At 43.0% G+C, this 15,847-nt stretch overlaps 1 protein-coding gene across 4 annotated transcripts in view; it reads left to right on the top strand.

Moving 5' to 3' along the window:
• The window catches only part of LOC113163266 (nck-associated protein 5-like), a 121,429-nt gene that overhangs the window by 99,935 nt on the left and 5,647 nt on the right, over positions 1–15,847 (top strand). For all 4 annotated transcript variants that reach the window (XM_026361726.1, XM_026361727.1, XM_026361728.1 and 1 more), the window contains 7 exons: positions 234–3,826; positions 4,469–4,574; positions 5,845–5,932; positions 9,592–9,909; positions 11,690–11,805; positions 12,159–12,288; positions 12,397–12,572. In XM_026361726.1, the coding sequence (XP_026217511.1) occupies positions 234–3,826; positions 4,469–4,574; positions 5,845–5,932; positions 9,592–9,909; positions 11,690–11,805; positions 12,159–12,288; positions 12,397–12,572 (4,527 nt within the window). The remainder of the gene's footprint in view (positions 1–233; positions 3,827–4,468; positions 4,575–5,844; positions 5,933–9,591; positions 9,910–11,689; positions 11,806–12,158; positions 12,289–12,396; positions 12,573–15,847) is intronic.

Genomic DNA, 15,847 nt, shown 5'->3' on the forward strand with positions numbered 1-15,847 from the left:
CAACACTAAAATACTGAAAATGTGTGTGTTGAAGAAAGTTTCCCAGCAGTATAAAACAACATGCAGCCCATACAACAGCAACATAGAAAACTGCTTTGCAAATGTGGAATCTTCTTTTGCCTCATCAAGTCAAAAGGGTTTCAAAAATAAACAGCTTGTACATGATGCATGTGTGGACATACAATAAAATCATTTATGTGAGACTCATCCACTCTCTGTCTTTTGCTTTATAGTCATCTCTGACCTGGGAGAAGAGGCTGAGTTTGGGTTCGTCAGCCCCTAGTAATATCTGTGCCCCCTTGGAGGAACAGCTTCCGACAAGACGCAAGGAAAGCCACATACTAGAGGGACTGAGAAAACTGCAGAGGAGGAAACACAGGAGCTCCTCTTCTTCTTCTAAAGTCTCCAAATCAGGCTACAAAGACTGCATGAACTCAAATGAGGGCATCTACTCTCTGGGGATAAAGAGCAACAGTAAAGGGGTCTCCAAACCTTCCCATGTGGGTCGAACTCTTGCTGGTCGGAAGAAGTTCTCTTATGATTCTGATGATGCAGATGATGAATTGGCACATTCCAGTCGTGGAAATAACGTACCCACCAAGGACAGCTGGTTTTACTGTAAGAGGCGTTCACACAGCATCTCAGACAGTTTGTGTAGCTGGGAGGGGATACAGGATAGTGGAGATGGAGGTGATGGTAGCTCAGGTCCCCCAGCTACCAAACATCCATCTGGCTATGACTCTAAAGAGCGACCTGAGAAACTCATGAGTTTTATTAACAGTTTTCTCCCTGAGGGAGGGCGGACATCAGCTTTTAGTAAACCAACCAAACTACATTTCCATCCTTCTGATCTGGAGGGTCCCAATCACCTCTCTGATGTGGATGACCCAGAGGAGCTTAACTCTGAGTCCAGTGACTTTCGAATGCCCTTTAACCGGCCACCGGAGCAAGCAGAGAGGGACTCAAAGAGGCTGTCACGGGATGCTGCCAAGCTGATTGCACAACAGTGCTTGCGCAGAGATCAGGGACGCACCCAGTCTGCAGATGGGAGGCCCAGGCCTTTCAGCTTAATTAAGGAGCCCAAAGCGTCCAAATGTACTCAGTCTGAGGAGAGCATTTTGGCAATATTTGATGCAGAAGGAGAGCCTATTGAACTGTGTGCACAGAAGCTTGGAGCAGTTCGAAATGATATTCTAGGTAGCAAAGATTACGCAGAGTTAGCACCACAAGAGAGGCCAACAAGGCAAAAGTCAGGAAATGGAAGAAACTACGCCATTCTTGAATCTCCAGAGAAACCATCTGAATATCAGGTTAGGACTAGTAAAACAGGCAACAACAGGGACGGCAGTGCAGAGCGACTGTCAATGCAGCTGACACCACAAAGGAAACTAATCAAACCACCGAACAGCCGAACTACTAAAGGACATTCTATCCCTCCCATGAATGATTCTGCTGGTCCCAAATCTGATTCGGGACCAGGTTCAAAGATACCTGGTCGTAACAAATCTTCAGGATCCCCACTGCGATTGTCTAAGGGCTCCTCAACTGAACCAAGCAACAGTGCAAATTCAGGACCCTCTGGTCAGGACAAATCCCCATCCTCTGCCACAGTTAAAATATCCAGGTTTATCAAGACACCAGGAAACTGCTCCCAGAGTCCAAAGGCGGTAAACTCCAAGCTCCCCAGCAAGGCTGAATGGAGTAAGGGCTCCTCATCCAATTCCCCACACCTCTCACGGAGACACCTGGAGTATGCTGACAGTGGCGAACAGCCAACCAGAGACAAACACTGTGAAACCAGCAAAAATAAACTCAGGTCCCCTTCTCCTCCCCCTCCCCCAGGACGCTCCACCTCCTTACTGATCAGACCAAATTATGAAGGGTCACCTCAAGCACATAAAACAGGGGTGGCTCAACCATCCACACCAACCACTGTGAGGGGCCCTCCCCCAAGCTACCACACCTCACTTCTACCAAATATGCAAACTACATTACCCATCAAGGATAAAGACTGTTTTGACCTGGATGCAGGCTACGGGACTGCACTTGCACCTCAGAAACTGGTTGATAAAACCAGTCAGCACCTTCAGAAGTCCCCTGCCATGACTCAGACATCTACTAAAGGCACTTCCAAGCGTATAACCACGAAAGACTACCTCCCTTCTGCCAACTCAGGGTGTGCTCCAGAACCTGAAAATGCACCTAAAAGCTCAAAGAATGTCCCTCCTCCGTACAATGCCCTCAGAGGGTCCTCCTTGCAGAACTCATATGCAAATAAGAGGGGATCTACCCACGAAAATGTACATCAGACAGTGCAGAAGACCCCTACTAGTTTACCCATATCAGGACAGGACACCACTCAAGGTAAAACAGAGCCACAAAATGGTAAAACTGTAGTCAGCCCACCCAACTCAGTTATGATGTCCCCCAGCTCAGGGGACAAAGCCTCAAAGACTCGCATCCCAATGGGGTTTAAAGCATTTTTAAAATCTCCCCCTAGCCATAAAAATAGTGCTTCCATACCAGGCAAGCAAGAAAAAGATCATATCAACTTAGTCTCTAAGGAGACTGTGACTTCAAACGCTTCCACCCAGTGTGACAGCTTGCAGCAAGTGTACAGTATTGATTCCCCACCGAAGATGTCTGTTACAGAGGGTAAAGGTGAAGCCCAGTGTAGGTTACTGGAAGAGGAAGTACATGCTGCTGTATTAGCAGAGGAGGGGGACGCTTTTAATAAGGGGAAAAGGAGTAGTCAACTTTTTTCTAGGTCCATATCTGTTACTACTAAACCTCATCTAAAGCCGGCCTTAGGGATGAATGGAGCCAAAGCCCGCAGCCAGAGTTTTAGCACCAACTACATGGAGAAACCCAACATTAATGCTCTAGATGGGCCGGGCAAAATTAGAACGCAGATCATCACCAACTCAGTGGAAAGAGGGAATTCTCTGTCAAGACAGAGTTCTTTGGAGGTACCCAGTGTCGGTCTAGCTGAGAGCCCTGTTCATTCCCCCAGGACCAGGCTCAGCCACTATGGAGGTATGACAGGCTCAAATAGTCACAATATCCTTCCTGAGAGGACTTTTAAATCAGGCTCCAAAGGTGAGGGGTCACAAGTTTCCACAAAGGGGGAAGTAGTCAGCTCACTTCAAAAAGAGGTGCGCAGCTTACCCATCAGTGACAGGACAGGTTTGAGCAACATCCATAAACCAGCAAAAGTCACCTCTCACCCACAATTCCAACCTCCATCCTCTTGTGTCTATAGCATGGACAACACAGCACGAGAAACAGGAGGCATAGCAACCACCACTAATGAGCCAGACTCCTGCAGGGAAGTCAAAACACAGACAGACTCACCAAACAAACCCCCAGATATTGAGGAGAAAAAAATCAGCCCCACGGCCTGCACTATTGAAGAGAAGGTCATGATGGGAATCGAAGAGAATGTGCAGAAATGTCAAGAACAGGAGAAGGTCGCCGCCAATGAGGCCAAACAGAAGACGGGCCCCTCTCTGGCAAACTGGTTCGGCCTCCGTAAGAGCAAACTCCCAGCTCTGAGTGGTAAGAAAGCAGACTCCCCCAAGGGAAAAGAGGAGAAGAAAGAGCTAAAGATTGGATCAGTGCTCGGAGGCAAACAGAAGAAAGATAAGAAGAAAAATGATAACCAGCAGAGAGACAGCCAGGAGGTGCAGAATCTGTCTGAGATGAACAACAAGCTGAGCTCCATCATGGACCATTGCAACAATCAGATGGGTCAGATTGCCAGCCAGATCCAGTGTACGACAGCCTTTATCGGCAAAGACCAGTTTGTCAAAGAACTTCTTGGCAGGTGGGTAAAGCAGCATTCTTGTCATCGAGAAAATCGAGAATGAATTATTGTTAATTGTCTGGATGCTATGCTAACTATATCTAGTCACTGAGCCTTCTCTGAGCTGTCTGACTGTCAAGTAAACGGACACTTTAAAACAATTTGTGTTGTTCCATTAAATTAAACATGAGGCATTACTGCATCAAACCTGTGTCTTCACAGGAACTGATAAATAAACAGCACAAACAGCAGCTGTCTGTTTGAGTTATGACTCCACTTCAGTGAGCACTGGAGGTTCTTGGACCCAGCATCCACACACATAGTCAGCACACTCGAGCTAAAGTCTCTCTCAAGGAAAGCTACACATTTCAAACCCCTTCACATCATTGATTTGCCGCTTCAAATCACAGCTGACAGATTTTTATCCAGAGTACCTGCAAACAATCACTTGAGAGGGAGCACTTCATAAAGGTTGTAAAGCATCTGATGGCATTTCTGTATGTGCACGTGTGTGTGCGTGCACTTATCTTTGTGTGCACGTTCGTGAAGCGAAAGAGCAGGTCATTGCAATTTATCAGCAGACTCACTTTCCACCTGGTGAGTTGATAAAAGAGGAGCTCGGCACACAGATGTAAAAACAGATCTAATCTTATTTCCTCGCAGGACCGCACTGAAGGGCAACGGTGTGGCCGCATCGCCGCCTGGGATCTCCACACCGAAGAAACACGGCGAAATGAAGGGAGATATGGAGATCTGCTCAGATACTGCTGTAAGTGAGCAAACATACCACCATAACACAACTCTGCTGCTTTTATTATTGCAGTATTTATGTCTAGCTCTGCTTGTTTGTCCCTGACTGTTTGGACAGGTTGCTGGCACACACACACACATGCAAATTCCCACCGGTTTTCACACTTGTACAGTATGTACATGTTCACAAACGCATCCACAACGCTGCCGCCTCCTCAGCATCATATCCCCTGAAGGCTCGGTATTGATTCACATTGTGTTCTCACTCGGCCTACAATTCATCGGCTACTTTTTTATGATCCACCTTGGTTGATGTTGTTGTTGTTTCCACAGTGCTGAATGTTTTCAAGCTATATCTCACACCGAGGCAGCCATCAGACCATGCATGTAATACAAACTTAAATTGGGCTTCTCAATAGCGCGGTTCTTTAGACCATATCAATGCGCTTTGTAAGCGAAGGCTAAAATCATGACCTTGTATAGTAACTGTCAGTCAAACAACCAAAAATGATGGAGAGGCTGTGTGCTTGAGAAAGCCTGAAAAAAGCAGTAAAAAAGAAAGTAAAAGGAGGCTGAGTGGATGAAGAGGATGACAAAAAGAGAGTTTCACTGCATAATGTAAGAAATTTAATCCACATGATGTGGAATTTCGATAGCATGGAGGAGCCCCTTATCGCAGGCACTCAAATTGACAAAGGGGCCATTTAATACCATCCTCCAAGCTTTTTCTCTATCTCCTCCCCTCAGAAATACAACAAAAGAGTGACACTTTATGACCTACAAGCGTCTCCTGCACCACCCTAAAACCACTTTAAAAAAAGTAACCCAATTAAAATAAAGCAGGAAAGTATAACAATTACTATCTTTTGTACTAAACTTTAAACATATTTCCCAAAAGCTTGTCTGTTCAACTGTGAAGCCATAAAACACATGAATCTATAGGTGCGACAACTGATCCTTTTCATTTTATTTTACTTCTGCAAGTTGCCTGAAAGGAAGCATTATAAATTGATATACAATGCAACATATTAAATTATACAAGGTACATTATGTTCAAAGGGCCGATAATGTTCTGTATATTATGCTATTTTATGAATTGTGGTTTATTTGTCATCTGCTCTTTACATATACACATTTACTTATTTATCAGACACTTTTATCCAAAGCCACTTACAAGACAAAGGCAGTGTAAACATCTCCCTCATGGAGGTCGGCCATGTTTCCCTTACACTATCCAGTGTTTTTTTAACGTTCGTATCATGAACATGTTGTGTTTGTTACTATTCTAGACCCTCATAATGACTCAGAAGATCAACCTGAGGGCTGAAAATGAGGAGGGACACATCCCAGACTCAGCTTGTCAAGACCACATGATAGGTAAGATTATGTATCCTAATAAGCTGTTAATGGATCTAATCACGTTTTAAAGCAGTTTTCATATCCTCTCTTACTAACTTTGACCCGTTACTTTCACTGGGCTAAATTTCCATGCTGAGTTTCCAGTTTCCACATGTTTACCTCATCGCAGTACTGTTTCTTCAACAAGCTTACGAAAAGCTGTCACTAACTGTCACAAATCAGCCAGAGCAACAGAGCATTAACACACTTTACAGTTGTGATTTGCTCATGTGATTGACATCTCAATTCCTTTGCCAACTGATCCTCCTCTCTGCCAGACTTACCATCACTGTGGGGAAAAAAGCAGGAGCTGCAAACACCGTGTTGACAATCTAGGCAGGTGATTGATGTGCAGCCGAGTGATATTTTACAAAGCCTGAGCAGCTAAGGAAGTGAAAAAATACATGCATCAAAGTGTGAGACGGGATGATGATTGTTATTATTGCTCTGCAACAAATTTACATTGTAGTATGTAATTCAGCATGAGGAAAAGGAGAGGGCTCTGGCTGTGTACTGTATGTGGAGTACAACGTGTTTATGTGATCCATCTTCAAGGCCATAATTACATATTTCCTGCAGTATAGCAAGAAAAAACTTTGTGCTTTAAAATTACAGAAATAACACGATTTAAAAAGTTTTCATTCATTAAAAGCTGCTGTAATCAGTATTTTTATACTAAACATTTAATCAAATGACTATGTATGAAAAAGAGTCGCTTGTTGTGGTGAAGCCACAAAGAGTTGTCACAAACTCTGCAGTTCTTTTCAGCCTTATGAAGCTTTATAGCAACTCTAAACTCCTTGTTTTGGTTTGTGGACCCACAATTCCACTCTGTCCTGGCTATCAGGGATCAATAAAGTCTTAAACTTATGGTGTATTTTTATTATTAATCTAATTCTGGAAATGAGTGTAGTAAAGATGGTATATGAGTAAAATGAATAAATGAAATTATAGAAAACGATCAAATCATGTAAGAATACTGAAACTGGAACTGGCTGTAAGAGAGGGTTAATGTTTCAGAGGTTTGCATCATAGTTTGTATCTGGATTGTGTATATTTTGGTGACTGTTACACAATTTAAATGGAACCTGTTTGTTCTAATTATGAAACTAAATAATCTCTGTAGAACCAGAACCTGACTCTCAACTTAGCTTTGCATTAGTAGCTAATTAAATAGTTTTGATTTGAGCCAGACAAACTTTTGATGGGTCAGAATTAGATGCCAAAAATAAAAAGTTTAATTGTTTCAGTACTCTGATTAACAGGCTTCCATTTCAATATTCTGCCAACTAAGCACTTCCAGACAGTCTGAATTAAATATTTTATAAAGGTTTCAGCTGCAGCTGCTCGTTGCTCCTCAGCACTTCTTTAATGTCACGTCTCTCCAAAGTGCAGCATTCACAGGCTTAATGCCAGACAAACACATCAATCATATAAATAATTTGCATCCAGACAGTTTACAATGCAAATTCCACGCTCAGTTTATGAATGTGGACTTTGAAGTTCACCCCACACTGGTCAGTTGTTGGAAATTAGAAAAACTTCCCCGGAGGCAGTGTGTTTTCCTCATAAAGGGACAATAAATATCATTTTGACTGGCCCATAGCACAGAATGACCCTAATATATCTGCACAGGTTTGATGGCATTTATGATCAATACCAGTGATTCAGCAATTACTTCACAGGGTGCTGATGTTTGTGGCTTTCAAACTTACTTTCTAACCTAAACTCTTTTTATTTTTTATATATTTACCAAGCACAAGATGATGATATTAATGCAACATTAACATATTTTACTACTGATCTAATAAGCCATTCTCTGTTGTGTAATGTATCTGTTTACTGACACAGAACTATCTCCTAGATAAGGTCTTAGATGTTAGCGATGACTCTTTCTTATCCCCAAAACCTGCTCGTTGCATGAAGCCAATTTCACACAGTGGAACTCAACAAACCAGCTTTCTCCACTCAAACCCTGGAGGTTGTATACAGAAGTTATAGGGAGCTCATGAAAAACTAGATTCTATCCAGTTATTGTTACCTCTGGGTAGAATTACTGTGGACCTTGTTATAGTTTGGTTATAGAGGGCATTTCGAACTGCCAGGCTTGGCATTCAATTATACAGCTGTGTAATCTATGGCTCTCTCCATCTTTGTCCTTCTCACACACAAATCTGCATTCATGACTATACTGTTTGTGTATGTGTCAACCATATCATGCATTTTTTAAACCTCTATCAGGATTTTTGTTTGACTCTTTATCCTTTTAGCAGCAACTGTCCTCAAGTGACTTAGAGCAGATAGTGTGCATGCAAAGCAATGGGCCGTCTGTCAAATAACCACGATGATGGTGAATGCGTATATCCAAACACCCATGACTCATTTTTACAGGTTCTGCGAGTACAGTATGGTGTGTGTGTCTGTACACAAAAACAAGTAGACACAAACAAGTCAAGAACTGTCGGATTCTGTAAACAGAAATGACTAACATCTCCAGATTGCTCAATGTGGAGTTGTTGACACTGAGTGGATTGGCACACAGAGACATGGTCTTACTGGACAAAGTCTGTCCAAAGAGAAAACCGATGAATAGTTTCAGCTTTTAATCCAAGTGTGAATAAACCGATTCTGAAAATGTGCCCCTTACCCTCCTTGCAAACTCTTTTTTATTATTATGCCCACGAGTATTTAGAGAGAACATTTTTTCTAGAAAGAAATGCACGAGTGGACTGGGTTTGTGCTACGGCATCCCATCGAGACAAGGGTATACAGTTGAGAAGCAGAGCCTGTCGATATTGATCCGCCGCTACAAAATAGAAAAAAACATCTGCTGTGTTGCTGTGGAGAGTTTTTACCAATATTTTGAGAGACAGAACTGCAGGCTGCAGAGGATTCATCATCTCCAAGGCTAACGGTAGAAGACATAATGTACTTGAATTGAGTTTCACCTAAACTTTGCCTACAGCAGTACAGAAAATGTAAAACAATATATGTGCTTTTCCCCTTTTACAAATTATTACTCTGATAAAAAAAAGTAGCAGACCACTAATCATTAGCCGATGTAACTGTTGGCCGCAAGTGTTCGCAGCACAAACCTGAACTGTGCTGAACGGCCGTCCATCTGTTCCAGTCTGAGTAAAGGCCCTGCAAACCCTGATTCTAAACGAGGTCCATCTGTTGCTACTCGCTGTCATTTCTCCTGAGTCCGACCTGATGTATGCACCCTGAATCTGATGTCCTCGAATTGTAGCTCAATTGTGAATTTAATTCAGAGTTTCTGGCAACCAGTGGTTTCTTGTGTTATATGGTATCTAGGTATTTCCTACCAAATTAGAACTGTGCATCTGTTACTGCTCTTTCCAACAAGAGTTAGTTTAATCTTTATAAGAAGATTAGGCTGAGGTGCATCAGGACGGAGCCCCCACCAGCTATTCAGTGGACTTGTTTTTATTTTCTGACATAAATATGTTGTATTTCTTCTCTTTTCCTACCGGCTATGTGTGCCTGAACCTGCTACAGATGCCCTCTTTACTCACAACCCCTTCCGTTGCATGTAAATCCAAAGCCCTCCTTTCTTTCCCCTTTGTTGTTGTTCCCTGCTTCTCCCAGACATCACACTCCTCTCCCTGTCACTTTAGGCTCCAGCTGTCAGATGAGAACCCTGGACAGCGGGATCGGCACCTTCCCTCTTCCCGACTCCGTCACCCGGGCCAGCAGCCGCCACATCCCTAAATCTGAATCCAGCCCAGATAGGGTGACCGCCGGCTCATCTGAGCTCGATCGGGGTACTTCTTCTCACCTTGATCCCTCACTACCCAATGTGAAAGTGCCTTCCCTCCCAAAAACCCGCCTGCATGCCCCTACCAGCATGGGTCACTCCCTGTCTGACCCCACTGTGACCTCCAGCAGCAATGCCCAGGACACCCAGAGCCGACTGCCCAAATTAGCAACTTCAGGTAAGTGAAAAGCCTCCTCAAACTTAGGGTTTCACTGAATATGTTACCTGGCAAACTTTGGGTTTAGTGCATATTAGCACACTAGCATGCTAACATAAGAAGGTGAAACATTCTACCTGCTGAAATGCTAAATGCTAATGTCAGCATGCTAACATTTGCCAATTAACATTAAATGCAAAGTACACTGGAGTGATGGAAATGTAATTTCAAAAAGTAAAATGTCAGGATGGTACTCGACAAACCAGTCCAAGAATGTCAGGATGGCTGAAAACCCAGAAGAACAACGTGAACAACAGACTTTTGCGGATTCTGGAAAATACCTAAGTAGTGGTTTGTGTTGTTAAACATAAGAGATGTTTCTCTTATTTTGACTTTTAATGTAGAGTGATATCCCTCAACACTGTGCAGCTCACATAATTTATCTGATGTAACTCCATGATCACAACTTTTAGCTGGATATAAAAAAGTCTTCTAATTGGTTTTCTCTATCAGGAAGGAAAATAAATTGAAAGCATGTCTGTAAGAGCTACTATTATGATGGCAGAGATGGCAAATTGCCAAGCCTTGAAAGCCAAAGACAGCTTGTTTTACCTTTCAAGATATAAATGAAACATTGATGTCACTGTACTTTGTGTTAACACATTTTCCTCTGGAGCACTCAAGGCCTCCAGACAAGCAGACAAGGGGACATTGCTGGGTTTATTATCCCCTGATTAAAAGAAGAACCTTGTTTGTTCGGCTAATTCAGATGCTAATGCGTCAACACTGACATCTGACTCTGTGTTACTACAGGAACTCGCACGCTGCCGTGCCCCGAGGAAGACTAACAAATGCAATTAGATAGGCATGTCGGCACAGCCATACATCATAAAGCGCCTTCTGCCTTGGTGGTTGCTGTGATGTACGACAGAATGGCGGTGGATAGGATGCAATCAGATGGCTGATTAAAGCTGCAATAAAACACAGGGATGAGCGATCACACCCGGGGATTTATGCTTACAGGACATTAGCCTGCATCTATTTCACCTCAGTGCTGCGGTGGCACTGCAGAGGCAGCAATCTGAGTCACAACTGTCTCCTGTTGAGTCTTTACTGTGGAACAAGTTGATTAGAGGAGCCTTAACATATTCTGTGCATCTTTTCTAAGTTATATCCTTTCCTTTCTGTCATCATTATATAGATTCACAAAGGAGGCTGGAAAAGCAGCGGCGTCTGTCACATTGTTTGCTTCGTAATAACCCAGAGAAAGAAAACGAAAGGACTTTTATGATCATGATGCAGACTTTTCAGATGGATGTGGAGCATTGGCCAAAAGCAGTCTGTTATTGTAGTGTGGCTGAATGTTAAAAGAGACAATTAAATTGGCGTCTGTCCGAGGCAGCAGTAGGCAGAGTGATAATACAGCAGTGCTTCGTCACTGAGGGTCGACAGCTGAAAGCTGTTATATCTGGGCTGCCAGGAGTCGCGGCTGGGAACAATCGCAGGGTGGACACCATTAATTTTTGATAGCTCGAATATTGTGCCGCTCCATTCATATATGCAGAAGAATGGATGTGTATGCGGTTGGATTGGAGTTTTGGTTGAATGGATGAGCTGTGCCCCTGTGTTTCATCAGTCTGTCTGCCGAGGGAAAGATTTTCGCTTCAGAAGAATGCAAATGATGTTTTCCTCTCCCCACTTCCAGCATGCATTACATGAGGTGGTCATGTGCTGAGACAGATTCTGTCATTTACTGTACGACTCATGACTCATGTCGTCTTTTGTCTCCTTTGACTTGCAGATGCAATCAGGACGAAGAGGATGAGTCTTGGTGCCCCACGCAGCAACATCTCCACAGAGGACAGAGAGAAAGAAACAGAGAGGAAGTTGAAAAACAAAGACCATGATATGCCTGGTGTAAGTCATTATCACAGATATATGCACGGGTTAGCGATATTTCAAATTTACATATTTATAGATATTAAAAGGTTAAAAAAATCAATTATCCAGGTGATTTAAAGACTGTGTTGTGAAACTTCAGCTTAACAAACGTTGTTCTTTCTAAAACACTGTTATTTACCAACAATAAGTTGAAAAAAGCACCGTCCCAGCAAATTTCACTCAAAGTTGAATTTAAAGATTTTTTGTAATTTTCCCATTTCTCTTCCTTTATTCTCTAAACTACTCACAGCTTAATAGTGCCGCCCTGTGTTTTATTGGACGTGCTCCATGTCATTTTATAATGACTCTGGCTCTTTGACTGTGAATAGGAACGAGCGCTGCAAGTGTGCACGTACTCGGGAAGCAGCAGCGACACCGAGACTGAACCAGAGGGAACCGGAAGCACTTTGGGCTCGCCACAGAGGACCCTGATCAACACAACTAAGAAGGGTGACTCAGGTACGTTTGAGAATTTCTCATTTCAACCTGTAGAAATAAGAACTTGAGATGTTTCTGCTTTTAAAAGATACTAGTTGTTTCTAAGTTTCTTTTCTCCTTCGTCCACAGTTGACGATAATGAGGAGACCCTGAAGAGAAGCAGTGTGGAGAAATCCTTGTCAATCATGGACTACTACCAACATGACATGTTCTCGCATCTGGAGAAGGAAAGCAGGAGGATTTCTCAGTACAACTTGCTGCATAAAGAGTCATCTCTCGATGGCAAAGCAGGAGACAGACTCAGTGTGAGTATTAAATCAGCCCATCGGTTTTACTCATAAAACGTGTTGCTGATTCCTATCTAGCAGTTTATTGGACATTATATCCTGTTATGATATCCAGGAAGCTGTAAAGCCTGTTATATTTAATTAGCTTTTTTATTCAGATATTTAACGAGCAGCCAATTCCTTCCCAGAAGCTTGTGTTTACTAGAAGAAAGAGATTTTCTAATGGAATATATTCACGTTTTGTTATGTTAGCCACACTCTTATTGATTGTTATGCCTCAGAATACTATCTGAAGGAGATAATGAAGTATGCCCTGTGTTCATTGTTTTAGAATAAATCAATTCCTTTATTCAATGGAGCCTAATTCAGGCAGTGTAACATACTAACAAGCCAGTCAGCTTCCAAGTGTAGATGTATGCAGAGGAGAGTGTGTGTGTGAGAGTCAGAAAAATAGCACCTGCCCTCCATGAAACTCCTCCCAGGATAGAAACACTCACAGTCACAGAGTTTGCATAATTTCTCCTTCCTTGCAGCACAGGCACGAAGATGAATAAATTGAATTCTTACCATTCCTCTGTGTCATAGACTTTCGGCAAGGAGACTTTAGAGATGGTCGGAGTGGGTGCTGTTGAGTTGTGATGTCAGCTTTATCTTAGAAATACTTCCTCAGGCATGAACAACTTCACTGGACTCCAAGGTTTTTCTTTTCCACGGTTGGAATTGTTTGCAGATTTTGATAGAAAAAGCCACCAAATTGCTTTCGATCGCCTTGCCCTCTTGTGTCAGCGGGTATTTGCCTACCAGTATTTAACGCTGCTGAATGACAAATGAGGATCAGAGACCATGAAATGGCCTCCAGCCTGCATGGGCCGGCTCTATGGGGCAGCCAAACTCTACTCTTTTACACTGCTGCTGCTGCCCCAACACTCACCCTGACACAAAAATCCATATTCTTAAAAAAAAAAATCCCTAACAAACAGTTGTGTATGAGCAGTGGGAGAAAAAACTTAATTTATTCTGTGTTCCTGACCTTTTGTGTCATCCTGGCATTTAACACCAAGATCAGATTTGACTGTTTGTAAGGCATTCACACCCATAAATTAGAATAATTATGCAGAATCACTAGGTGGGACGATGAATATGCTTCTGTTTTTAGCAGTATTATTTATTAAAATTTAGTTTTATATGATTTTAGCAAGAATTGACTCATTCTGTCTCACACTGCATGTGTAAAAAGCACCTAGATTTTATCATTGTTATACCACTCAAAGAACAAGGGTGATTCAGCAAGTGTCCTTGAGCAGCTCTTGAGGAAAACTGAATTCCCCTGCACTACAAGGAGAGTTTGTTGTTGCTGACCTCCCCAAGCGAAAAGAGAATTTCAATTGAGTATTATATTTTTGTATGAGGACGAGTCTCCGTTTAACAAGGCAAAGTTCGGCACTCGCACTTGAACTGGAAGCGAGACTGAAAGAGAGGTTTTTTGATGCTGATCCAAATCCCAGCGGAGAGGCGGCGCATCGAGCGGGATGTGGTGCTGTGCAACCGAGCTGCAAGCACAACTCCATTAGCTGACATGCAAGAGACAAAACACAACAAATGAAGCTCTGTTTGTCTCATCCTCGAACCTGTCTGTCACTTAATTGGATGCGGTAGGCCACGTTTCTGAGGGTAGGGGGGGGGGGTTGTGCTTAAAGGGCGTTGATCAAAAGAGAGAGGTCAAGAGGTCAGTTCCCAAACAACCTGACATCATGTTCGGTCCTGTCAAAATAGCAGCAAGCAGTGGTTTTGAGGTATTTCTACTTTACTTATGTACTTAGATTGTGTGATACTTAAAGCTGCTAAAATGCCCCCGCCCTCTTCTCCTTCTTCGGTCTGTTGTGAGTTGTAGAACTTCCTTTTCTTAAAACAGGTGGACGTACCTGACAGTGCAGCTGCATATTTCAACCGACTCCCCTTAGAATTTACTTTGAGTCGAGGCAGGTCACAGCATTTGCATCAAGAAAAGTTTAATTACATATTTGAAGACTCTATTTTTAAAGTTTGTAGTGATATTTTTCCACCACCTAATAAATTAAAATTTTAACAATAACTTTATTCCTAAGCTGCGAACCAGCTGTAATGATGGATGACTGCTCCTGAACCCGTTTACCCCACATTATTGCTCTGAAAAGGACAATTCATCTGCGTGTCATCACCTCCTCACCTCTCTCACTGCACGCCCGTACCTGTGCGGCCACTTTCCTTTTGTCGTGGCTCGCGAACCGTTGTCATTGGCGGCAGTTTGGGGAAGTTTGGCGGCTGGTAGCGGGCCCGTGTCAGAGCCCGGTGATTTAAGCGCCTTTAATAACCTTTCACAAACACTCAGGAGAGTGATGTAAAGCTCAGCGGCTCCCATCACAGCCCTCACAGCCCGCGCTGGCCTCCCATTCATCATCCTGACAGCACCTGACAGCCCTGCTAACGGCGGCCCCCGCCCCCTTCTACTTCTATCCTCTCCTTCCTCCAAGCCTCTTTTTCTCCCACGTGCATTATTCCCTCGCCTTCCTTTCAGTTTCGCCTTGCTCTCCTGTACATATCTCTTCATCTGCTCTTAGTCTGCATCGCCTGCTTTTGTTCTAAACTGTTTTTTCTGTCTTTACATTTGTTTTTTTCCTCTACTTCCCTTTCTAAACTAACTTTCCTCATTTTTTTATTCATTTCGTGCCTACTCACTCTTGTCTTCATGAAGGAACAAGAAACTGCTGCTGCAAAACAACATTAGAATTTGTGCCAAGGTGTAGCACCTGTGAAGTTTGGGAGACTTCTGGGGTCTATGTGACACAGGTCCACAGCCTTTGTTCAAGAAAATCAGCATGCACAGCTCCTCCGAGAATGTGGAACAGCTTGTTACCTTGAGCAATGATTACATGGCGAGGGAAAGGGAACATGTCGGTTAACATGTAATTTGAAATAAGGCCACTGGATAACCAACCTATATCTGTGCTCAAATAAATATCAGCAGCAGGAATATGCTGTCAGACTGGGAGGATTGCTGGCCAGCACATCGCAGGAGTCAGACGCAATAGATACGGAAATAGAAAGCAAGAAACTGACATTGCACCATTGCGTTTAGGTCTGCAATCAAATTATTCGCACAGCAATGTCAGCAATGGCGACACATATTCTGACACAATAACCATCTTTTGTTTGCATATTCTTTTCACCGTCGTCCTCAGAATCTGAATCAACCTTAGTCTGCACAGTATCACAAGGTGATACACAGGGCGAGTGATGTGTTTTGCAGTTGAAAT

This window comes from Anabas testudineus, chromosome 2 (genome assembly GCF_900324465.2).
Source record: "Anabas testudineus chromosome 2, fAnaTes1.2, whole genome shotgun sequence".
In the NCBI taxonomy this organism is placed as follows: Eukaryota; Metazoa; Chordata; class Actinopteri; order Anabantiformes; family Anabantidae; genus Anabas; species Anabas testudineus.